The sequence below is a fragment of the Bos javanicus genome, chromosome 11 (assembly GCF_032452875.1).
Source record: "Bos javanicus breed banteng chromosome 11, ARS-OSU_banteng_1.0, whole genome shotgun sequence".
Classification (NCBI taxonomy): domain Eukaryota; kingdom Metazoa; phylum Chordata; class Mammalia; order Artiodactyla; family Bovidae; genus Bos; species Bos javanicus.
The window spans coordinates 26,660,989-26,686,286 of NC_083878.1; the positions used below are offsets into that span (position 1 = coordinate 26,660,989).

The 25,298-nt window shown below is 38.4% G+C and overlaps 2 protein-coding genes across 7 annotated transcripts in view; one reads left to right on the forward strand and one right to left on the reverse strand.

Moving 5' to 3' along the window:
• Positions 1-13,298, reverse strand: part of PREPL (prolyl endopeptidase like) — a 38,237-nt gene extending 24,939 nt beyond the window's left edge. For 2 of the 4 annotated variants that reach the window (XM_061432232.1, XM_061432231.1), the window contains exons 1-3: positions 13,129-13,298; positions 11,287-11,824; positions 1,075-1,197 (exon numbers count right to left, since the gene is read on the reverse strand). In XM_061432232.1, coding sequence (XP_061288216.1) covers positions 1,075-1,197; positions 11,287-11,505 — 342 coding nt within the window. In that variant the 5' untranslated portion in view covers positions 11,506-11,824; positions 13,129-13,298. The remainder of the gene's footprint in view (positions 1-1,074; positions 1,198-11,286; positions 11,825-13,128) is intronic. The other 2 variants (XM_061432235.1, XM_061432234.1) reach the window with 2 other exon arrangements.
• A 333-nt stretch (positions 13,299-13,631) lies between these two features.
• Positions 13,632-25,298, forward strand: part of CAMKMT (calmodulin-lysine N-methyltransferase) — a 421,278-nt gene continuing 409,611 nt past the window's right edge. For 2 of the 3 annotated variants that reach the window (XM_061432237.1, XM_061432239.1), the window contains exon 1: positions 13,633-13,891. In XM_061432237.1, coding sequence (XP_061288221.1) covers positions 13,754-13,891 — 138 coding nt within the window. In that variant the 5' untranslated portion in view covers positions 13,633-13,753. Of the gene's footprint in view, positions 13,892-25,298 lie in introns of all 3 variants that reach the window. The other variant, XM_061432238.1, reaches the window with a different exon arrangement.

Genomic DNA, 25,298 nt, shown 5'->3' on the forward strand with positions numbered 1-25,298 from the left:
GTTCTCATGAATGTACGAACCACGTTAGCTTTATTTTTGGAACATCTGACAATTAACAGAGATCAAGTGGCATCATTAAGATAAACCAAAATTATGCAGATGTGAAAACCATGACTTAAGACTAGGCTGAAAACCCAGTCAATACCTTTCTGAGATTCTTTCCTCTAAAATATGCTGTCACTTCCAACTGTTCATGGTTTGATCTGATTTTACACAAAGCATCTTACCCTCTGTAGAGGTGACAGATAAAGGCAATTTGAGAGAGAGAAAGACCATTACCGATACATGAATCATGCTCTTGTCTAATTCCTACAAACTAAATGCAACTGACTGACTGATATGATATTAGGTAGCTTAAGACATTTTCTACCTGCTAGTTAATGGTGTGATTTGAATCTGGAATTCCTGATTCTTTGTTGTTCAGCCGCTAAGTCATGTCAGGCTCTCTGTACCTCCGTGGACTGTATTGCTATTTTCATTCTACTATGCATGTAATTTTCACTCATAAGCTGTGGTTCTGTTTTCCATTCTTATCAAAAAATTTTTCAAAAAAAAAAATTCAACATGTATGTTCAGTCAGTTTCAACTGAATATTCATGAGTGTGGTAAACACAAAATGGTCAAGCAAATACTTGGCTTTCATGGTATTAAACTGTTCAAAGTGAATTTTCTTTTATTAAAAAAAAAAGTATAGCTAGAACAATCAAATACTTTTCAAACAATGAAGCACTGACTTAATTTCACTTTAACTTCTCACTAGAATTATTTAAAAAAATTTAAAAGCAGAATTGGTTGTTTCCAAAAACCAAAATTAATATAATATGCTTGGAAATTCATCTTGGCTTTGATCTTTACAATTTATTTAAAGGATCATAATTAGCTTATTCTTTGTTCTTTAAGTTTTTCAGCACATATTAAAGGCCAAAATCAGTCTAATTTGGATGTGGGCTTATGTTTATAAATCATAAACATTATAAATCATAAGGTATTAATTAAAAAAAAACCCATAAGGTATTTCATTTGTATCCCAACTGGTAATATAAGGTTTAAAAAAATAGAGATAAGATATCTTACCTCTGCATTGATGATTTCGTATTCTTCTTGTGGCTGTGTTTCTAATTTTGCTCTCACTTTTTCAAACGCATCCATGTTTTCTGAAAGGGGTTTTTCGTTTTCCTGTTTACTAGACAGAAAATTCTGGAAAAAAGTTTTATCAGTATGATCATAATATTTCAATTAGGAAAAAAAAACTTTCACCTTTTAAAGATAATTCTTATTTCCTTCTCATGCAAATACAACATTAGATGTATACCTATGAAATAAACTGCATTTCACAGATCTTAAATATTGTTTCATAAGTTTAATAAGTCATTTCCTCTTTTTCATTTAAAAATGTAAAGAAAGAAAATGAGGTTGATACTTAATGACTACAGAAGGAAATGGCAACCCACTCCAGTATTCTTGGCTGGGAAATTCCATAGACAGAGGAGCCTGGCCGGCTACAGTCCATGGGGTCGCAAAGAGTTGGACACGACTGAGCGCACATGCACACATTACTTTAAATGTGTAAGTCCTGAAGAGGCAGAGGTACTAAGAAGTGCTGAGGAGTATTCAGAAATACTATGGGAAAGCAATAAATGAAATCCTGTGAACACTTAAACACACTTAATAGCCAGGTGTGAGAAGCAGAAGTCTGATGAATTTTATAAAGTACCTCCTAAAACGAGAAAAAAGTCGAAGGCAGAGGAAGACATTAACATTATCAATAAATGTTCATTATTATTTTATTCACAGCAAGAGTCATGATAAGAAGTTTTCGTTACTTTCTATCTTCACTGGCTGTAATTTTCTTCTCTTGTGGGGATAAGGAATCCTCCAAACAGAACTGTTTATCAGATCAAGTGGTGAATTAAGGCTTTATAAAACAGAACTTCTCTTTTGAGATAAGGAACAAGATAATATATTCATCTTAAAAAAGGAAGAATAAGGAAAAATAATGGAAAACCAGTGGGTAGAGATACAGGTGAAAGCTAAATAAAGCACTCTTTGTCTTATTAGGAGTCCCTAATAAGCTAAGAGCTTAAGTTGATGTCTGCTGAACACATAAATACCATATGAATTATTAACATTTGGGTTAGGCAAAAATCTCAATTCTCAAATTAAAAAAAGGGTTCAATAATTCAATACACCATGGGTTTGCCTTGCTTAAGGAAAAGAATTTTAGCCAAGATTTTCAATGTCACCTTTCTGCCAAAGATGACAACTGTACAGTGATTTGTGCCAGAGGGGCACTAAGCCTTTGGTAAGGACCTCCAACAGCTGGTTGATATGTATTGCACAAGTGTGTCCATGACACTTTACCAACAGTGTAGTGAATGTAAGTGATATAGTCTATATCACAAAGAGTCTATATCACAAAGAGTATAATCTAAAATTAAAGAATAAAACAGAAAAATCACCAAAGCAAATTAAATGGAAAACTAACCATTTTCACAAAGTTTTAAGACTTTTTGGGATGCTTTATGATTTGGATTAGATTCACACTAGCCATAATGATCGTTACCTGAGTTATTTACTCTCTACTTCAATAATATAATTAATGTGCTTGAGTACCAAGTTCAAATACTAGAGGCTCATATGTTTACTTTTTTTTTTTTTAAAGTATCTCTACAAAATCTAGTGTTGATCTTTAGTGAGACAAAATATCTATACCAATAATTTCCTATTATCACCTAGAGCACAAAACAGATCACTAGAAATCTTTCTTGAAACTATAACTTAGTGATTAGTTAGTTCAGTCACTCAGTCATGTCTGACTCTTTGCGATCCCATGAATCACAGCACACCAGGCCTCCCTGTCTATCACCAACTCCCGAAGTTCACCCAAACTCATGTCCATCGAGTTGGTGATGCCATCCAGCCATCTCATCCTCTGTCGTCCCCTTCTCCTCCTGCCCCCAATCCCTCCCAGCATCGGGGTCTTTTCCAATGAGTTAACTCTTCACATGAGGTATAGGAGCTGATTTTTTATTTCCAGATATATGCTTATCTGTTCTGTTAATTCCTATTAGAATTAGAGTCAGGAGAGCTACAAAGAGAGTACCTTGCAGCCCCCAGCACATCCCAGACCAGGAGCTGAGCTCTGCCACTTTTCAACACTGGTTCTTTCTTATTGAGAGCCGTGGTTAAGGCAGGACTAAAGGCAACAGGGCTGGGCCCAATACCTATCCTCCTACACTTACCTTACAGTCTTAATTTTTTTTCTGTGTCACAAATCCAGTTGAGTTTATCTGAACCATAAACCCTGAAATCAACAGGATTTTGAACTGCCTTAATAAAGTAGAAGTAGAGTTCAAGCATTTTGTAAATGATTCCTCAAAAGGAAATACTCCCAGGGAAACTGAGATTTTATATAATATTCACAAAGTACTCCAAGTTGGTTTTGGTTTAAGTTCTGTCCTCAACAATACCCACTGGATGTTCCAAGCTTTCATTTCAATGCTAGCTAGCATTATCATTAGGGTATGCAGCCAAACCTATCGATCTTAGCCAAGCATCTTAATACATTAATAGTTCATTGGTTTTAAGGGCATAAACTGCCTAATGGAGCTGAGATGAGGAGAGCTTTAACTTTAAATTTTAAGAGCTTACATGTACAGTGTCACTTTATTAATGGAAAAAAGAACCAATCTTCCTCATCTTCTGGGTGGCCTACTACAAAACCATTTTAGTAATGAAAACCCTTAAGATAGAAAAATGGAATATGTAAACTTTATTAGAGCAACATCATTGAACTCTAAAGACAGAAAAATCACACAACAGAAGAACACTGGGCAGCTTTGAGTAAAGATGGTACCATTAATAAATGGCTAATTCCAAGTCTGGGACAAGGAGAGTAAAAAGTAGGCTTAGGACGTTTTGTGTTAGAAAGCAAGAAGTGTTCAAAGGCTGATGGAGATGTGTGAAAAGAACACAAGGGCCAGTTTGAGGGGGTTCCTACTAGCCACATTTAGGGCAGTTTGAGCATCAAAAATAGTAATGACTGTAATTGATTACTTTAAAAACTCACAATAATTTAAAAAGAAGTAAAAAACAAAACACACACCAAACTAAAAAAAATAAAAAGACTAAAAAAGGGGGAAAACTTTTTTTACAGAATAATACTAGCTAATAAATGTAGAAAGAATAACAGAAATAGAAAAACATTAGCAACCCCCACTGAAACAAGTGATTAGGGTAAAGATTATCCATGGTTATTAAACTCATTAGGTGAAATGATACTGGGTAGTAAAATATTTGCACAAAGTATTACCCTACATTCTACTTAGTAATTGCAAAGGGAATAATGGCCCCTTAACAATGGAGAGAACTAGCAATTATCACCTTTATTGAAATTATTAAGCTTAGCATATGAACAGTGGGACAAGCTGACTTTATGAGTCCCCTGAAATAATGCAATATGGAGAATTTCAATTTAAGACACAAAAAGAGAAGAGTAAACCTAAAGTAGAAGAAAGGAAATTAATTTAATTTGTTTCAATGAAATTGATAAACTAAAGAAAGGACCAACAAATAGAAAAAGTTGGTTCTTTTAAAAATGCACTAAGAAAGACATGGGAGGCCTGGACAGGGAGGCCCAGGACACGGAGGCCTGGAGTGCTGCAGGCCAAGGGGTTGCAGAGTCGGACACAACTTAGGGACTAAACAAGAAGAAAGGCATGTATAAAACTTGACTTAAAAAGACAAAGATATTAGAAATGAAAAAGATGGCATAATTACAGATATAACAAAGATTTTTAAAAATTACAATACAGTTCTTTAAGCTAATACATTTGAAAATATGATAAAATGGATAATTTTCCAGAAAATAAATTAGCAAAACTGATTCAAACAACAGAAGAGCTGTGTAAGCCAATAATTACCAAAGACATTGATAATTAAGTGTCCCTTTATAAAACAGACACAAAACCCAGGTAAGTTCAAGGGTAGCTTTCTCAAATCCTCCCCTCATATATTAACTATTTATGGAAAAAGGCCAACTATATAAAACCATGCCATTAATTTTATCAGGCTAAGATAACCCTGACACTGAAACTAGACAGTGAAAATATAAGACAATGAAAAATCAATCTTATTATAAAATATGGATTGAAAAAACCCTAAAAGATCAATGTATTAAAAAACCCACAAAACAAAAACAATAGTGATAATAAAATCCTATGTGACCAATGAAGATTTATCTTAAGAGTGAAAAGATGGTTCAACACTAGAAAAATCTATCAATGTAATCACAAATAAAGGAAATATATCTTAGGCCCATTTCGATTAATGCAGAAAAAATAGAAAATAATTGATACACTTAAAAATCATAAAAATCTTAAACTTCCTTAAGAAACATCCCTGTGTTGTTTTAGGCAGAACCACACTAAGCATCAGTTCATGGGGTCGCACACTTTCACTTTCATACTAAGCATCTGTGAAACCCTTTGCAAGACTTGTCTCCTATGTTCCCTGCTTCTAATTCCTCTCTCTGAGCCCAGTAAGATTTTTGCCCTCATTACAGTGACTGCTCTTGTCAAGGTCACCGATGACCCCTACATCAAGATGTACCAATGTTAATTCTAGGTAATCACAGTACTTGAGAGCTATCAGGATTGTCACTCAGTTGATCACTTCCACCTCCTAAAAACACTTCACTTGGCTTCCAGGCTTCACTTCACATTACTTGCCTTCTATTTCACTGGCCCTTCTCAGTCTCTTCAGCTAGTTCCTACTCAACTCCTTGGCTCTTAACATCAAAATGCCCTGGACCACTTCTTTTATCTGTAGTCTGCACTAATTCCCTTGGTGATCTCATACAGTCTTATGATGCTAAATAGTAAATGCTGTTTATTTTCTAGGACTCCTAAATTTCTCTCTCTGGCCTGATCCTTTTCCCTGAACAAGTTTGTCATACCCAACTGACTACAATACTCATTATTTTCTACCTGGACTTCTAACAAGTATTTTAAAAAAGTCCAGCACTGAATATCCAATGTCCCCATTTTCCCTCTCCCCACAAAAATCTCCTGTTCTTTAGACAATTGTTCCTATCTTCATAAATGACAACTGTCTTTCCAGCTGCTCACACTTAAAAGTTTTAGTTTCGTCTTTCTCTCTAGCAACCACTGACAAACCTCGACAAGGTGGAAACCTTGTCAATTCTACTTTCAAGATAAATCTTGAATCTGAGCACGTCTCACACCTTTACTATTCTGGTGATACCAGTATCATTTCTCTTTGGATTACTGCAAGAGCCAAAATGCTCTGTTTCTGTCTCTGCTTTCCACAGTCTATTTTCAACGAAGAAACTGGAGTGAACCTAAAGTCAGATCATATTACTCCTTCACTCAAAATCCAACCCAAAGTTTTCCCATCTTGTTAAAGAGGAAAACTGAAAATCCTTATGATGGTCTAGAGTCCTAAAGAATTCTGCCCCATTACAAATCTTGCTGACCTCATCTGCTACTACACTCCTCCGATGTCCACTGACTGAGCCACTGGGTTCCTTCATGCTTTTTGACCATGTCAAGCTTGCTTCCACCTCACTTTCTTAGAACTTCCTGCCCTATGCCCAAACACCCACTTGAAGCTATTGCTCAAATGTAGTCTTTTTTCTCAGTTAGGCCTGAGCTGACCGCTCAACCAAAATAAGAATTCTTCCTAGCCCCAAATGGTTTATTTAATCTTTCCTTGTCCTATTTTATTTTTCATTGTACCTATTGCCTCTGATATACTATTTATTTTATTCATCTGTTTCTTTGTTCTTCCTCTCTCCCTAGAGAAATGAGATAAGGACTAGATCTTGCAAGGTCTTGAGGAACATGATTAGGAAAATGGGAGCTTATGTGTTAAGAGCTTCTGGGGACTTCCCTGGTAGTCCAGTGGTTAAGATTCCACACTCTCAATGCAGAAGGCCTGGGTTCATTTCTGGTCAGGGAACTAAGATCCCTTATGCTGCACGGTGTTGCCAAAAAATAAATAAAAATACAAAGACACTAATTTCTTTAAAAAAAAGAACTTCTGGAAGGGTTTTTAAGCTGTGGAGTGAAATGATTTAATTTATATTTTAAGATCACTCTTCCAATTGTATGAAAATGGGTTAGATGAGAAGGCGGCAAGCAAAGAACCTGGTTAGGTGGCTTCAACCAGTGACCCAGATTAAAGATGACTGAGTGATAATGGTAGAGATAGAGAAATACAGACAGATTCACCATGTATTTTGGAGGTTGATGTAATGTGTTTCTGAAAGCATGTCAGACGTGATGGTATATATGATTTGAGGTATATGAATATTTTATTAGAAACAACATAACAAGCACATCAGACTGATGACTACTATTCCTTGGGATGAGACAAGTCGGTTAAGCGAAAATAATTAAGTAAATAATAGCCCAGGTGGTATTGTGATGTGGTAAAAATCATGAAACTAGGTATACTCTGTTAACGGATGCGATGGCAGGTTAATATTTTCCCACATTCTGGCTTGAACAACTGCATACAGAGCAATGAGACAGAGAAGAGCTGAGTCAGGGTTGGGAGAGTTGAAGTGCAACTGTGGATAGTCTGAGAAGTCAGTAAGATGTCCAGCTAGAGATTAATCCTGTGCAGCTCAGAGATGGATCTGGGATGAAGATAATAACTCCTATGATACTAAATCCAAGGGAATGGATAAAATTACTTAGGAAGAAATTAGAGAGAAAAAAGAGCCAGAACCAAAGTCTGAGAAACTTCAAAGTTGAGAGGTCATATAGAAGAAAAGTCAGAAAAGGAGATTGAGAAGGGTTGGTTTGTAAGGTAGGAAAAGGAAAACTAGGAAAACGTGGACTCATGAGGCCAAAAGAGTTTCAAGGAGGGATTGGTCAAGGATGTCAAATCTGCTGAGAGCTTCTCTAAGAGAAGAAAAGGGAAGTGCCTACTGGGCTGAAATATGTTACATCTTTGGTAACAATGATGGGTTTTTAGTGGGGGATAGGAGCCATACTCCAGCAGGTTAAAGAATAAATGGAACGTGGAGGAAAAAACCCAATAAAGAATTGGCACCTATAATGCAGTCCCACTCCATGAACTATTATCAAAAAAGAAGAAAACTATTGTGAGACTACAATTTTTTTCTTTCTGGCTTTCCCAAGTTTTGAACCTTCAGAACCAGTGATTCCCACAAATCATAGATCACTAATGCCAGTGAAGGAAATATCTGTCAACCTATCTTAGTGACTACTATAAGAACTGCTAATCTATATTGTAGAAAGAGTCAGTGGACAAATGTTTAACCTTTTTTTCCCCTTATTTGGTTTTCTTTTTGTATCTCAAATGATCAAAGACTTCAGGAATTATTTCTGTAGGCAGAGCAGAACAGGATGATGTGAAAGATAAAGAAATGGGGTATTTGGTTTGATGCTAGCCTTTGAATATTACTAGTTGGTGCATGAGTGTAATGGAATAAGTTCATCTTGCCATCTGGCTAATGTTAAATGGAAAGTCACAGTCCCTGACAGAAAGACCTTCAGAAATGAATGAATTCAGTGAGGTTTAGGTCAGCAACATTTGATCACAAGTGTGTCTAGTTCCTAAATGCAGATCCGCCATCATTGGCAGACTGGGAATTTCAGAATTGCTTGAGGAACTTAAGACAAAAAACCAGATCCCTAGGCCTCAGCCAGTAGATCCTGACCCAGCAGATGTGGGGTGAGATCCAAGAATTTGTATTTCTGAAATGTTTCCCAGGATTTCTGATACAAAGCCAAACTGCAGGAGCTGGTACTATAGAGTTCCCAAACATATAGGTGATAGTTGTTGGTAAGTTAACAAGGTAGAGATATAAAATAATGAAATTTTAGCATCTGGAGGACTTTTACAGAATGCCAACTTGAAACTCCCCCCTTTATTTCCAGTCAGAGAGATTAGAGTCCTGACATACCAGTCATGGCTACAGCTCTTCTTTCTGGCATTTTTATTACACAGACTTCCCTCCCTTACTCTAAAGAGTTAACTTATCTAAACAAGTCTTTAAGTAAATATATTTTAATTTGCCTAAAAGGCACTAATTACTTTTTCTACTTTGCTGTTCCCATTTGTTGTTGTTATTTAGCTGCTAAGTTGTGTCTGACTCTTTTGTGGCCCTACAGACTGTAGCCCTCCAGGCTCCTCTGTCCATGGGATTCCCCAGGCAAGAATACTGGAGTGGGTTGCCATTTCCTTCTCCACGTTGTTCCCAAAAGAGCAGACAAGGCTGAAACTGAGTGAATGCTTATTTAGCTGTGCATTTTTGACTACAGATCTCTTCACAGCTTCCCCAGGTCTCAGTGATCATAAAGGAGAGGGACTATAGCTTTTAGATCATATAATTTCTCACAGAAGGAATGGTTGATGTATGACATGTGAAAGCCAGACCATTACCAGGTGAAGGAATTATTAAGCCATTGAAGCAGGTTAAAGCTTCCAGACAACAGGGTTCTATGAAAGAGAACTGAAAAGTTGCTTCAGGGACAAGTAGAGGGAAAAAATAGTCCAGCTCCTGCATAGGGTGTGAGCTAATCTTACAGCTGTCACTCTGACGGTAATTCCTGCCTACTATTTATAAATTGAGACTAAGGATAAAAGTACAAGATAACAAAATGTTCCAGATACAATTCAAAATATAATGATCTAAATGTCTAAAATGTGTCCAATAGGTAAAGTTTTAAAGTTTACCTTTCTCAAGTAGGACATGTGTGCAAATACACACACAAAGGGTAAAAAGGAAATAGAAGACACTGAAAAATTTGAGTAAAAAAGGAAAGTGCTAAACTAAACTAAGATGCTATAAAAAGAAAAATTTGGATGACCAAAATGTAAAGAGTAGAAGTCTAGGACTAAGGTTAAAAAGTTGAAAGCAAACAACAACAAAAATGCCCCAAAATAAATAAATATGAGCTAATAAAAGAACAAAAATGAAGCAAAAAGCCAGAAGAATTGAGTAAAATAAGATTAAAAAATCATTTTTATAAACAGAAGCAGCTGCTCAAGTGTCTATCAACAGATGAACGGATAAATAAAATGTGGTTTATAAAAGAAGTATTATTCAGCCACTAAAAGCAACAAATTTGCATATATGCTACAATATGGGTGAACTTTGAAAACAATGTAAGTGAAATAAACCAAACACAAAAGGACAATATTATACAATTCCAATTATATGAATTATCTAAAATGGGCAAATTCATAGAGACATAAAGTAGATGAAAGGTTTCCACGGTTCAGTAAAGGCAGGAGTGGGGAATTCTAGGTATATTTTTTTCAGGTGACAACAGGATTTTGGAAATAGTGATAACAGCTGTTCAACACTGTGATGTAATTAATGTCATGGAATTATACACTTAAAATGGTTAAAATGGAAAAGTTTGTTACATATACTCTACTACAATAAAAAAGTCAAAAGAGACGAAAAATATTAGTATGAAACTAGAAATTAAAATACAAAAATAACAAAATACGCTAAAATATTGCAAGAATATCACTCCTAAATGCAATGTAAGGAACCTAACGACATAGCAAGTATGCGGTAGGGGAGGTCACGTCAAAGGGGCAACAGCACCAGCAGCTTAACTCAAATAACTAGGATGAGCACACAACTTGCCAACCTGAGGCACTTCTGGGAGGAAAGGGGACACTGTCAATAACTACAGATGGACAGTGTGGACTGGGACTGTCGGGGGCAACGGAGGAAATGTGCTCATTCTACATACAAGGGCAATAGGTCCTCAAGGTTGAGGTCAGGTCCATGGCTTGGGGTCTGGCCAGAGCACAATGGTCCGAAAGCATCTTCTAGAATAATACAGTGGTCAAGAATGCAAATCTTTTTTTCAATTTTTAACAGAGAAGTAGCACAATTAAGTGGTTTTCACTGAAGTTTACTAATTTGGGATTCATAAAACAGCATATTATTAGATTTTATTAAGAGTTATTATAACAGCCCAGGAATTTTAGAAGGCAAATTATACTTTGAGCTGCACTGGTAGCACAGGAAGGAATTCCTAAGGTGAATCATTTCTTATAAATGTACATTTTTACATATTACATTAGAGCTCTATAAATATATATATTCTTTTATACTTACATATGACTACAGACAATTGAGTCTGACCATTTAAAAAATCAAACCAGATTTACTGAAAAAATTAGTAACTGATCTCCTACCCATTCTTTATTTTTAATCTAAAATTAATCTTAAAGGCCTACACAGAGGTTAATTTAAACAGTCCATACCTTACATGAGAAGTTCCGACTTGGGATGTTTCTTGCTAACTCTGAGATCCTGGGTTTATTCTGCAGACACTTGGTTAGGTGATATTTTTTCAATTTTATTCTATGGTAATAACGATCAGTGAAGTTACAGTGATTCAAGTGCTCTTTCTGCATGCATTTCCCAAGGTGAGGAATACTATACTTCAAAGCTTGGAGGAACAATTTGCTCTTCTGCTGCATGGTATCAAAGTCCCTGGTTTACGCTCCCTTAGGGGCTGCCAGCACATGAATGATTTTCATAGGGATGACTGTACAGTGTGGGTTCTCAGAGCATCTAAGATCTGCAGTTCTTAACTTTCCCCTTTGGGGCTGTGGACCCCTCAGGTTACAAATAACTGCAGACAGCTGATAACTCAGGTTAAAAGTATTGAAAACTTGTACAAGTTAGTTTCATTCAAGTCATACTTCTTGGCAGATGTAACTTAAATGTCTCTTTAGTAAGGTCAATCTTATCAGGCTCAAACTATGCAGCACTCATTCTGGTACACACATGGGCAAACTAAAAAACAAAACAAAACAAAACGAAAAAACAAAATAAAAATCTGCAATAAATACAAAGACTTCATGGGGGCATCTCAGGAACTCTGAGGGCTTTTAAAGGCAAACCGGCTTTGATTTTACAGAATTCAGGTATTGGGTTGGTCAAAAAGTTCCTTCCAGTTTTTCACAAGATGTTATGGAGAAACCTAAATGAACTTTTTGGCCAACCCAATATATGCAGGATGAACTGGAAAAGACTAATTACTGAATAAAGGTAGAGAAGGGATTAGTATTTGAGTATTTGCTACATGCCAGATGCTTTTATATACTTGATCTAATTTATTTAAACTTCATAGGAACCTGATAGAGTAACTATTATGTTGATCTTACAGGTGAGCAAACTGTGGCTCAGGGAGGTTTAAGCAACTACCCCAGGTCACCTCTACAGAAAGTGATAGAGGAATGTCTATCTGCAAATAAAAACAACTGGACTTTGATGTTAAAAACGGGATTAGCTCTTTAGTTGCAAAAAAACACTTCAGGATGCACACAGGAAATGTGATGCCATTGGTCTTCTGTTGGAAAGCCCGTTCTTTTTAACCTATCTAGCAAGGTAAGTAAGGCTAGTGAGTAGTTAAGTCAGAGAAACCTGGGTTCAGGTCTTCACTCCTGCACTTAGCACCTGTGCTTAGTTTCCTCGTGTGTAAAACAGAGATAATGACCCCACTAACTATTCTAAGAATGAAACAATAATTTATGTTTAACCCTTAATCAAGTGCCCGGACCGCAGTAACCACTCAGTAACCGTTAGCTACCATTTTTTGGACAGGAAATATCTAGATATGTTGCACACTGTTGAATGTCGTCATGAAAGTCTTCCACAAAATGTTTCTGGGTAGCAAAGGGAAAATACTGCGTCAGCTTTACCACAGCTCGGATCCGCTACGAAGTAGCAAAATAAAGGAGAGTGGAAATAGGGAATGAGCAGCCAATACCAGCAAAAACAAAGAAATTAAATAAAGTATGAGAAAATAAAAGAAAGGCTCTAAATGACTACATCCCTGCCGGCAGCCTCCATCCATCCATCTTCCACCCGCAGGGAGAAGACAGCCGGTTATCGATGGGGGTAGGGCAGACACACGGGTATTCCTGGGAGAACCTATTCGTTTTCCCTGTGCATCCGAGGCGAGAGAGTGGTACCAGGTGTCACGCAGTTAAGTGACATCGGTCAAAAATCTAGGACTAAAGGACTGAGGGATGGCTGGATGGGGAGAGGAAGAGGTGAAGGGACGAGACCCCCAGCCTACGCCCCCTAGTACGTACGCAAATTGAAAGTCAGCGTGGCTCTAGATACCGAAAGGAGTAAAGGCACGCCCAGAGGACTCGGAGCTCTCAGGAAGGAGTGCAGCTGTCACCTCGACCGCGTCCTGCCGAAGTCTGCGTTCTGCAGCTAGCAGAACCACTGCCTACCCAGTGTCGCCGAGAGCTAGTTTGCAGCACGCGTTCTACGTAACTCCCAACTAGCACGAGCTCTAAGCAGATTCCACCATCTTTATTGTGGTCAGAAATGGATTTTTCTCCTTCTGAGATCATTATTGCTTAAAATACAAATCTTTTGGATCTTTGCTAGTCTTCAGAACTCGAGATGAAACAGGAGAGAGGAGAACAAAAAGGGGCAGGGTCGCGCTAGATCTGCCACAGTTCTCGCACCCTCTGGTCTGCCCTCACTCAAGATGGCCACCAGCAAAATGGTGCAGTGGCGAGAGTCGCGCTGCCCTGGTTGCTAAGGAGACGCGACTACCGGAAATGCGGCATTCGGGGAGGGCTCGGGAGCTAGGGCAGAGGGAGGGAGGCCTGGCGTCACAGGTCCTGACTGGGAAGAAGTAGGCAGGTCCTGGCAGGGGAGAGCTGTGGCGGCGGGATCTCGGGTATAAGAGGCTCTAGCGGGATGGAATCTCAAGTCTCTGACGCCGCAGCCGGTCAAGCAGAGCAGACTGCAGGCGAGGGCCAGGCAAACAGCGGCGCCGCTCCGGGACCCGCAGCCTCGGCGTCCTTGGGTGCCGCCCGGTGGAAGCTCCTGCGGCAGGTAAGGGAGAGCCCTCTTAATTCACTATTGCCTCTGGCCACTCCCCTCGCAAGCGATCTGTAGCTCCTCTACCCTTGGAAGCTCGGGGAGTTCCCTCAAAATTTTACCGGGAGCCGCCTGAGGAGCGCCCCCTTGGTTCACCTACGGGTCCCACCAAAAAGGGAGGCATCAGTAGGGAGGGGGCAGCCAAAGCTGAGTCCTGGGAAACTCCGATCGAAGTAGAAGATTCCTTCCTAGACATTAGTCTGCATCTGAGGGACTTTTCTTCTTGCCCGCCAGTAGGGTTGGTGGAACCGCCGCTCCGCAGCCCATACTGCTCTTTTCTGCTTCTGTTTTACTTTCTTCCCCTGATTTCTTCTCCTTTCTTCTTAACTCCTGTTTCTAGCCCCAAATCTGGCCCCTCTTTTGGTGATCAGCGTGGTTGACTGTGTAGGGACTGTGACGTTGCACGTGTTGCTTCGGTTTCTTCCGTGGAGCTGAGAGCCAAGGGAGTTGTAAGAGTTGCCCCCGCCCACCCCTTCTCTTCCACGCGATAGTTTCTTGTTTATCTTCTGGTTTGAAGTGATCAGTGAAATCCTTGGCGTCTCTGTGTGTTGTTTACTGGCGGTTATCTTTTAGCACTTAGAAGATGCCGCTGTTGTTGGTAACTTCAGTGGTGTGCCAGTGTGAAAATTTTCTTATTTGACATCACTGACATTCCTTGCCAAGGTGCTTGAAGTGAAATCTGTTGTTGATACGTCAATGTTATGCTTCTGCCTGGGGTTTCCTGCTGAAACCTTTTTTCAGTAGGACACTTTGCGTTTCTGATTTGTGTTTGAAGAAGAGTTTCTCAGCTACTGCCACTTTATTTGAGATTGTGTGTTTAGTATTTTGGGGGTTACTTTGTTTGCAGTTGTCTGGAGTCGTCTTTTCATACTGTGGGCTTCCAATGCTGTCATGACACACTCAAAGACCTTTTCTTTGCTGACACATTGACAGCCCTTGCAGAGCATTCATGATCTGGTTTTGCTGTTGATGTTACAAATGGTATTATAGGATAATAAAATGCATGTCCTTATAGATCATTATTGTAGGAACTTTCTGTAGTGAAGTAAACAAAGTTGAATTATCAAAATAGTAAATTAAGGCTTAAAAATGATCAATCAAACCTTATTATGATGACAAATGATTCTTAGTAAAAATTCTAGTTGACCGTCATTTATATTCATTCTGAGTTGCTGTCTACTTTAGCATAAGAGTGAGTTTCAGCCCGGGCTGCCATTTGAACTCCCCTCACACTTGGAAATTTAATGTTTTGGTATATTTGTGCTCACTGCTTAGAGTCTTTCTATCTTCTTCTCTACTTAATAAATGACTGTTCATCTTTCAGATCTCTGTGTCAATCTCCTCTTATGTGATGCCTCTGCTGACTCCTCTGGGCTGAGTTAGACCCATAGGTGACTCTATGCCTAACCCCTTTTCACGTTATTTTATGACCATTTCATTAGAATCCATCGTTCTCATGAGAATAGGAGTTCTCCCCGGGGAAAGATGTTATTTTATTAACCTCCATCTTCTGCACAGGGCCTGGGTAGTTAATTTTTAGTAGATAACTGTTATGTGTTGTGGAAAGCCTGAGAATAAGGACAGTCTTTAAGTGGCCCACAGAATCTTATCCTCAGTGTATTGTATCAGTGAGCTATCGCTGAGTAACAAATAACCGCACCATCGGATATTAATACATACACATACTGTTGTATGCAACGCCATTACATACATCACATGCTGTTGCACACAACAGTGAGCATTTATTCTGTTTGTGAGCCACTGACAGGCTGCGATCAGCTGAGTGGCTCTAGGCTGCATGCTTGGTCCACATGCCTCTAATCCTGAGATCAGTTAGTTAACATGTTTTCATGGTGATGACAGAGGTATAAGAGAGCAAATACAACCACTGAAACATATTAATATTTTAAATATTTACTAATATCCTGTTGGTCAAAATAAGAATCTTAGTCAAGGGGGCAGAGAAAATATGTTTTTTTTTTTTTTTTCCTTGGAGAGGGCAGGGGAGAAAGTGAATCTTTTTCTGTAATAACTGAATCTACCATGTGTTTTAAACATTTTCAGGCTCTTAGTAAATATGTTTCAAGTGAACAGACCATTTGTATCTTGTGAGCATTCAGAACTGGAAAACTGAGAAATCTGAACAATACTAGAGATATGAATTATTTTTCTCTTTCTTATGGGACATCTTCATGACATCTGCTTCAGTCAGTCAGTTCAGTCACTCAGTCATGTCTGACTCTTTGCGACCCCATGAACCGCAGCACGCCAGGCCTCCCTGTCCATCACCAACTCCTGGAGTCCACCCAAACCCATGTCCATCGAGTCGGTGACACCATCCAACCATCTCATCCTCTGTCATCCCCTTCTCCTCCTGCCCTCAATCTTTCCCAGCATCAGGGTCTTTTCCAATGAGTCAGCTCTTTGCATCAGGTGGCCAAAGTATTGGAGTTTCAGCTTCAACATCAGTCCTTCCAATGAATATTCAGGACTGATCTCCTTTAGGATGGACTGGTTGGATCTTCTTGCAGTCCAAGGGACTCTCAAGAGTCTTCTCCAACACCACAGTTCAAAAGCATCAATTCTTCGGCGCTCAGCTTTCTTTATAGTCCAACTCTCACATCTATACATGACCACTGGAAAAACCATAGCCTTGACTAGACGGACCTTTGTTGGCAAAGTAATGTGTCTGCTTTTTAATATGCTGTCTAGGTTGGTCATAACTTTCCTTCCAAGGAGTAAGTGTCTTTTAATTTCATGGCCGCAATCACCATCTGCAGTGATTTGGGAGCCCCCCAAAATAAAGTCTTACACTGTTTCCATCTTTTCCCCATCTATTTCCCATGAAGTGATGGGACCAGATGCCATAATCTTCGTTTTCTGAATGTTGAGCTTTAAGCCAACTTTTTCACTCTCCTCTTTCACTTTCATCAAGAGGCTCTTTAGTTCTTCTTCACTTTCTGCCATAAGGGTGGTGTCATCTGCATATCTGAGGTCATTGATATTTGTCTCGGCAGTCTTGATTCCAGCTTGTGCTTCATCCAGCCCAGTGTTTCTCATGATGTACTCTGCATAGAAGTTAAATAAGTAGGGTGACAATATACAGCCTTGACATACTCCTTTTCCTATTTGGAACCAGTTTGTTGTTCCATGTCCAGTTCTAACTGTTGCTTCCTGACCTGCATACAGGTTTGCCAAGAGGCAGGTCAGGTGGTCTGGTATTCCCATCTCTTTCAGAATTTTCCACAGTTTATTGTGGTCTACACAGTGAAAGGCTTTGGCATAGTCAATAAAGCAGAAATAGATGTTTTTCTGAAACTCTCTTGCTTTTTCTATGACATCTGCTCATGTCTCCTTTTTCTCCTCACAATTCTGTGTTTCCACTAGGGCTCCAGTGCTATCTCATGGCCCTCTACCTTAACTGTCCAATATTTTCTGTATTTTACAATTAATATTCTTGGAGAGAAAATCTGGTTGACCTAGTTCATCATTTAATACCAGGTCACATGATAAATTGCTGACTTTTGAATCTAGTGCCTACTTGAATCAGATGAGGTCTGGAAGTCTATGGATCAATATCAATAGAGGCTGTGGATATTGTTCTTTTTTCTTCTTTGTTGGGTTTGACTATCTGATGGCAAAAATAGCTACTTCATCATCCACCCAGCTAGTGATCCAGAAGAAATAACCCTTTTCCCTAACACCCAAATCATTTCCTCCAAAACGAATCTAATAGTCCAAGTTTGAACCAATTGCTGTTTCTAGGAGAATTGTGCACTTTGACCCGGGTCATCAGCCCACACTGTGGCAAGGAAAATAATAACCCTGCCATTATTGCATAGAGTGAGGGAGGGGCATTTCCCAAGAGGACGGGATATAGAGCAGATGAAAAAGTAGTAGTGACCCTTACATGCTTACGCACATCTCATAACCACCTACAGAATGAATAAGAGGGCCTAGACGTCTGCATACTTGGCTGAAGAATCCGATTAATGGAATATTTTATAGTACAATTTAAATTAAAGCAGGTAATATACGTTTGACTGTCAATGCAGAAAGAGACAGGATGATTTCTAGAATAGAATGTAATACAATTTGATTTTAGTCCCAGATCTACCTATGATGATGAGCAACCTATTTGTACCTCATTTGTAAATGAGGGAGTGGGACTAGATTTCTTTAAGATCTCTTCCGTTTCTGATTATTTTAAAGTGAAATTATTTTCCAGGGTTAGGAATAAACTAATTGTCTATTTTCTAATCCTATTATGATTTCCTAACAAAGAATTTGATTTATGTTTAACATTTAAAAACAGCTTATGGGGACTTTCCTGGTAGTCTAGTGGGTAAGACTCCTTGCTCCCAATGCAGGGGTCCTGGGTTTGATCCCTGTTCAGGAAACTGGATCCCACATGCCACAACTGAGAGTTTGCATGCCGCAACTAAAAAGATTGCTCATGCTGAAACTAAAGATCCCACAAGCCACTAAGACCTGTTGCATCCAAATAAATATTAAAAAAAAATAGCTATGTACTGGGTAAAATGGGCATCCAGGTGAGATCATCACAGTACATTTATCAGAAAACTGATTTTTACGGTATCAAAGAGAGCAATCTAAAAATATAAACAGTATGTATAGTATGAGCCATTGAAAACTTATTCATAGCTATATGTATATGCATAGATGGATGTTTAAATGTGCTGTTCCCAAACGGTAGAATTTTGAGTGGGTTTTTACTCTTCTATATTTAACCTTCTTTTCCAGTGAACCTGATGATTTTCAAACCACTTTTCATCTTTTCCCAGGTGTGTAGTTTTAATTATAACATCTTTGAAATTGGGATATGTCTATTAGTTGATGGCATCCCAGTCAATAGGCAGCCTATTCTATGTAACATCAGAAGGAAGGAAAAAAATTGAATCTTATAATCAATGATGTATTGTATTTGATGAAATATAGTCAGGGAAAGAGAGAATTGTTTTTTTGAGAAAAAATTGAAGACCACTGACTACCAGAAAAACAATTCCATGTGAGTGACCAAAATCCTTCCCAGAACAAGATGCTAAACAATAGGAGTACCTGTCACCTCATTGACTAATTGAGAAAGTTGGTTAAAAAGGTCAGTCATGAAAATGATACATATGCTAAAATGAAGCTACAATCTGAGTGTCAAATTGTCCTAAATAATTATAGTTCGTTCTCTAAGTTTATACAGCTGGCTTCCCACAATGAAATTGGTAGTAAACTTTTAAGCAACTTAACTTCTCAAGCAAACTTACCTTTATCTTTCCAAAACATTCAACTTAACTTTTATGGAAGAAACATAAAAATAAAATGGAATAATGATTACCACTCCTCATAATTATTATTTCATTACTTTTTTTAATATTTAATGCATGACAATAATAAGAACAGCTGGTGTAAAAAGCTTGTGAAAAAGGCCAATTAACTTGGCAACCAGCTCAGTGGGGAAGGGCAGGAATAGCACCTTGGCACTATTCAGTTCACATGGCCCAGTCTGAATATTTAATAGAGGGAACAGAGAGGGCCCATTAATTCAGAGTCAGTTACAAGAGATGTGCTGTGTTTTGTGTCCTGTTCATGTCTCTCAGTTCCTTGATAGAAAATGGCAAACAGGCACCAAGAAACCATGTCTTAGGAATGGTTGTGCCTATCGATCTTGCACTGAGAATTGTGGTTTAGATTCCTATGTAAGTGAGGAGTTGAGTGATGGACTCTTCATTGGGTTTTATTGGCATCACTAGGGATCACTTCGGAGAAGGCAGTGGCACCCCACTCCAGTACTCTTGCCTGGAAAATGCCATGGATGGAGCCTGGTGGGCTGCAGTCCATGGGGTCGCTAAGAGTCGGACACAACTGAGCGACTTCACTTTCACTTTTCACTTTCATGCATTGGAGAAGGAAATGGCAACCCACTCCAGAGTTCTTGCCTGGAGAATCCCAGGGACAGGGGAGCCTGGTGGGCTGCACAGAGTTGGACACGACTGAAGTGACTTAGCAGCAGCAGCAGCAGCAGCAGGGATCACTTTCTACAGTAGCAGCTGAACAGGGTCATTCGTGCTCTTTCATTCCTTTTTTTTTTAAATTTTATACATCGTTGTGTTTATAAGGATTTTTCACATTGTTGAAGTTAAACTTATACTGCTATATAGTCACAGATGACATAGATTTTTGTGTGCTCTGTGGAACATACTTTAACCTTAAGCATCTAAATTGTAATGCTCACCCCTGACCCCCACAGTTCAAACCTTATTGACATATACATCAGTGACTGGAGGAGATTTTCTTTTTTTATGTTTCTGAGTTATTAAGATTAATAATTGGTTTTTATTTGATTCCTTAAAAATATTTAGGAATATGCTTTAGGTTAAAAATGGTGAACGGGAATGTTTTCTTGAGTTAGAAGTATGTAGCTTGTCAATCTGAAAACAAAATATTCCACCAATAATTATTTTGAAAGAAATGGACTTTAAAAAGTTTCTTTATTTTTGGCTTAGCAGCTACGGTTGGCTGTCTCTATAGGGCGGGCTTAGTTCCTCCTGGCGTGTGTGATCTTCCCAGACCAGAGATCAAACCCCTGTCCGCAACATTGACAGGCAGATTCTTAACCACTGAAACAGTGGGGAAGTCCTTGAAATAAATGAACTTTTCACTGTGCAGCAAAGAAAATAAAAAGTTTAGAAGGCTCCAAGTGTGAAAGCATGTGTCTTTTTACATTCTCAGAGCTGTAAAATTTGTTAGACTATTAATCAATAGTCTTCCGAAGAGTAAATATAACAGTTTTCCAGAGATTAAATACTTTAACACCCATTCCATGCTGAATATTTTTATTTGGCTCATTTTTATTATTTAAGTTAAGACCAGAAATCTATGATTTATTTTAATTCCTAAAAAGTTTTGAGTCCTAAAAATGATGCTTTTATATGAATTTTTCTAAGAGTAAAAAAATTCACCATTTGAAAGTTTCAGCTTTATTGAGATATACCTGACAAATCATATTGTAAACTACACAATGTGATGATTTGATATATGTATACCTTGTGAAAGTATTCCCCACCCCCACCCCCAATGAGTTAACACCTTTTTGGTTATTGTTGAAAACATTTTCATTTATTTCTTTTTTTGAAGCTTTCAAACAACTGAATGTTTTCACTTTGTCTACCTGGTTTTCATTGCCTTCTTGTTCCTTCTGAATTCTCTGTGGCAAAGAGAGGCTATATTCCTTTTTCACATCTAGTTTTTTGTCATTTTTGAAAGCTGCTCTCTATAGGTACTTTTTGACTTCACAATTCTAGCTCAGACCCCAAACTTTATTTATAAGGTATATAACCTTTTATATCTGAACTTTGAGTATTTTCCTTCACCACCCCACCCCATAATTCCATTTGATTATTACTTAGGGGGTTGGAAGGCAATTATTATTTACTTAGGGGGTTGGAAGGCAATATTCTAAAAGCGGTAGCTGACAAGATTATACCTTGATGGGAAATTTAAATATCCTCTCAAGTCACAAAGCTGCAGACATTTTTGATGACCTTGAAATAACTGAATCAGTAGTAATCTGAATTGATCTCCATTGCATATGATTACCTTTACTGAGTAGTGTATGCTGCTAAGCTGCTAAGTCGCTTCAGTCGTGTCCAACTCTGTGCGACCCCATAGACGGCAGCCCACAAGGCTTCCCCGAACCTGGGGTTCTCCAGGCAAGAACACTGAAGTGGGTTGCCATTTCCTTCTCCAATGCATGAAAGTGAAAAGTGAAAGTGAAGTCACTCAGTCATGTCCGACTCTAGCAACCCCATGGACTGCAGCCTACCAGGCTCCTCCGTCCATGGGATTTTCTAGGCCCCACTGGAGTGGGGTGCCATTGCCTTCTCCGGAGTAGTGTATAGATTATATAAATAAATTTTCCCTTTTATTTATTCTAAATATATTTTTTACTTTCTTTGAGAATTACCTTGTTGTCATATTGTAGATCATGGAATTTACTAAACTATAAAAGCCTCTTCCAATTTTATACATGTGTTGATTTAATAACTTTTTACCTTAGTGATTTGTAATGTCATTACCTTGACGTCAGAGTAATTTAATTAGTATAAAAAGGCATTTGATTTTTGGACATTAATTGACGAGGTCTGTGGCAATTTATAATATCTACATTTTACACTTTATAACAATTTTTTTTTTGAGAATAAGCTTTGTTTCAGATCAGATCAGATCAGTCGCTCAGTCGTGTCCGACTCTTTGCGACCCCATGAATCGCAGCATGCCAGGCCTCCCTGTCCATCACCAACTCCCGGAGTTCACTGAGACTCACGTCCATCGAGTCAGTGATGCCATCCAGCCATCTCATCCTCTGTCGTCCCCTTCTCCTCTTGCTCCCAATCCCTCCCAGCATCAGTCTTTTCCAGTGAGTCAACTCTTCGCATGATGTGTTTTTCTTCCTCATAATCATAGGTGATAGACAACAATAAGACTGTATTTTTGGTAAAACCTTTAAAAACAATTCATCCTTTTATTTATTTTTAAAATTTTATTTATGTATTTCATCTTTGGCTGTGCTGGGTCGTCATTGCTCTGCGGGCTTTTTCTCTAGTTGGGGAGAACAGGGGCTACTTGCTAGCTGCAGTGCACAGGTTTTTCATGGTGGTGGCTTCTGCTGTCATGGAGCACTGGCTCTAGGGCTCACAGGCTTCAGTATTTGTGGCTCTCGGGCTCTAGAACACAACTCAATAGTTGTGATGTCAGGGCTTAGTTGCTCCAAGGCACGTGGGATCTTCCTGGATCAGGGATCTAGCCCATGTCATCTGCATTGGCAGGCAGATTCTTTACCACCGAGCTACCAGGGAAGCCCACCCTTTTATTTTTAAAGGAAACTCTCTAACAAGTCAAAGAGAGGCAACTTTTCTGATGTTCCATTTAAAAAAATCAACCTTATAAACCTTCTATATAATATAAAAATTTTAAGCCTATTTTTTCCCTCAAGGTATATTATTCAAGTTGGTGTGGTTTCTTGCTTGGTTCTGATCTCAGTTTGCCTTTATGTAGTCAGGGTTCCTTTTCAGATAAGAGAAACAAGTGTAGCTATTTTAAGCGGAAAAGGGCTTTATAAAGGGAATTAAATGCTCAAAAAATCTTTGGAGGAACTAAAGGAACCTACAAAGAATGAGTCCCAGAACAACACAAAAGCTGGCCTGCCAAGAGGGATGCTACCGCTACCAAAATGAAGAACTTGAGCTTCTTTCTGGGATCATTTCACATTGTGTGTGATCTCTGGTGATCAAGAAGCTGTTTATGGAACTGTAGACTCCAGAAGTACACCTTGCCTGTTCTGTGTCTACCAGCAAAGGTTTGACACTTGTACGGCCTCTGTGTGTGTGTGTATGTGTGTGTGTGTGCGCACATGCTCCATTACTCAGTCTTTCACTCTCCACTAAATTAGAGTGTGAACATTGGAACCTCTGCTAAAGCTGCTGAAGATCCAAATGTCTTTAGAACTGTACTTACTAGCACACATTGCAGAAATGGATCTTTCTTCTTTCCATCTTTCTTTCTTTCAAATCTCATGTTAGTCCATCTGGTTAGCTAAAGCAAAAGCACATCTGAAACTGACTTCTAGGGATTCTGGGAAATGTGGTTTCTAGCTTTAGCATAGGAAGGTATCTTAAAGGAAGTGGAAATGTGATGTTTGGTGCCAGGCTACCACATTCTCCACAAGAAAAGGTGTTGAAAGTTCAAGTTCTGTAGTCAGATAGCCTGAATTTGCTTCTTACTAGCTTTCTGACCTTGAGCAAATTACCATTCCTTTTCATTAGCTTTCTCTGTCACATAATAGGTATCTATCTCATGGAGTTATTTGAGAATTTAATGAAGAGTGTGGTTAAGACTTAAATTAATTCTTACTTGGATGTTTGGTGTCATTTGCTGGTGAATAGTCTGGACTTGGAGTTTTCTTTGTGGTAAAATTTTTATTTATGCATTTTATTTTTAAAATAGTTTAGGACCGTTTAGACTTTCAGTTTCTGCTTGTGTCAATTTTGGTTAGTTGTATTTTTCCAGGAATTTGTCCATTTCATCTAAATTTTCAAAGTTAGTCTTCATAATATTCCTTTGCATTTTTTAATGCCTGTAGGATCTATAGTGATCTCCTTATGTCATTGAAATTTATACCTTCTTTCTTTTTTCCTTAATAGCTTCATCAGGGGTTTATCAGTTTTATTAATCTCTTCAGAGAACCATCCCTTGATGTTGTTAATCCCCCCTGCTTTGTTTGTTTTCTGCTTTATTAGCTTTTACTCTTTTGAGGACTTAATTTGTTCTTTTTCGAGTTTTTGCAATGGATACTTAGCTTACTGATTTTTAGCTTTTCCATATATTTCCCTCTTAGTATGGATTTAGCCATCTATGGGGTCGCACAGAGTCGGACACGACTGAAGCGACTTAGCAGCAGCAGCAGCAGCAGCAACTACATTTCATGTTTTGAAATGTATTTTTATTATTCAGTTCAAAATGCTTTCTAATTTCCATTGTGTGTTTTTTGATTCGTTGATTATTTAGAAGTCTATTGCTTAACTTCCAAGTATATTTAGTTTTAGATATCTTTTTAGTTATATTTAACTTATGACTATTAGAGTGCTTTATATATTAAAGAAACTTCACAGGAAATGTCAGATATATGCAAAATTGGAAATAATACTTTAATAGCCATTCAGGTATCTATCAGTTCAGTTCAATCACTCAGTTGTGTCTGACTCCTTGTGACCCCATGGACTGCAGCACGCCAGGCTTCCCTGTCCATCACCAACTTCCAGAGTTTACTCAAACTCAAGACCATTGAGTTGGTGATACCACCCAACCATCTCACCCTCTGTCATCCTGGTCTCCTCCCGCCTTCAATCTTTCCCAGCATCAGGGTCTTTTCAAATGATTCAGTTTTTTCACATCAAGTGGCCAAAGTATTGGAGTTTCAGCTTCAACAGCAATCCTTCCAATGAATATTCAGGACTGATCTCCTTTAGGATGGACTGGTTGGATCTCCTTGCAGTCCAAGGGACTCGCAAGAGTCTTCTCCAACACCACAGTTCAAAAGCATCAATTCTTCAGTGCTCAGCTTTCTTTATAGTCCAACTCTCATATCCATATATGACTACTGGAAAAACCATAGCTTTGGCTAGATGGACATTTGTTGGCAAAGTAGTGTCTCTGCGTTTTAATATGCTGTCTAGGTTGGCCATAACTTTTCTTCCAAGGAGCAAGCGTCTTTTAATTTCATGGCTGCAATCACTATCTTCTGTGATTTTGGAGCCAAAAAAAAAAAAAGTCTGTCACTGTTTCCATTATT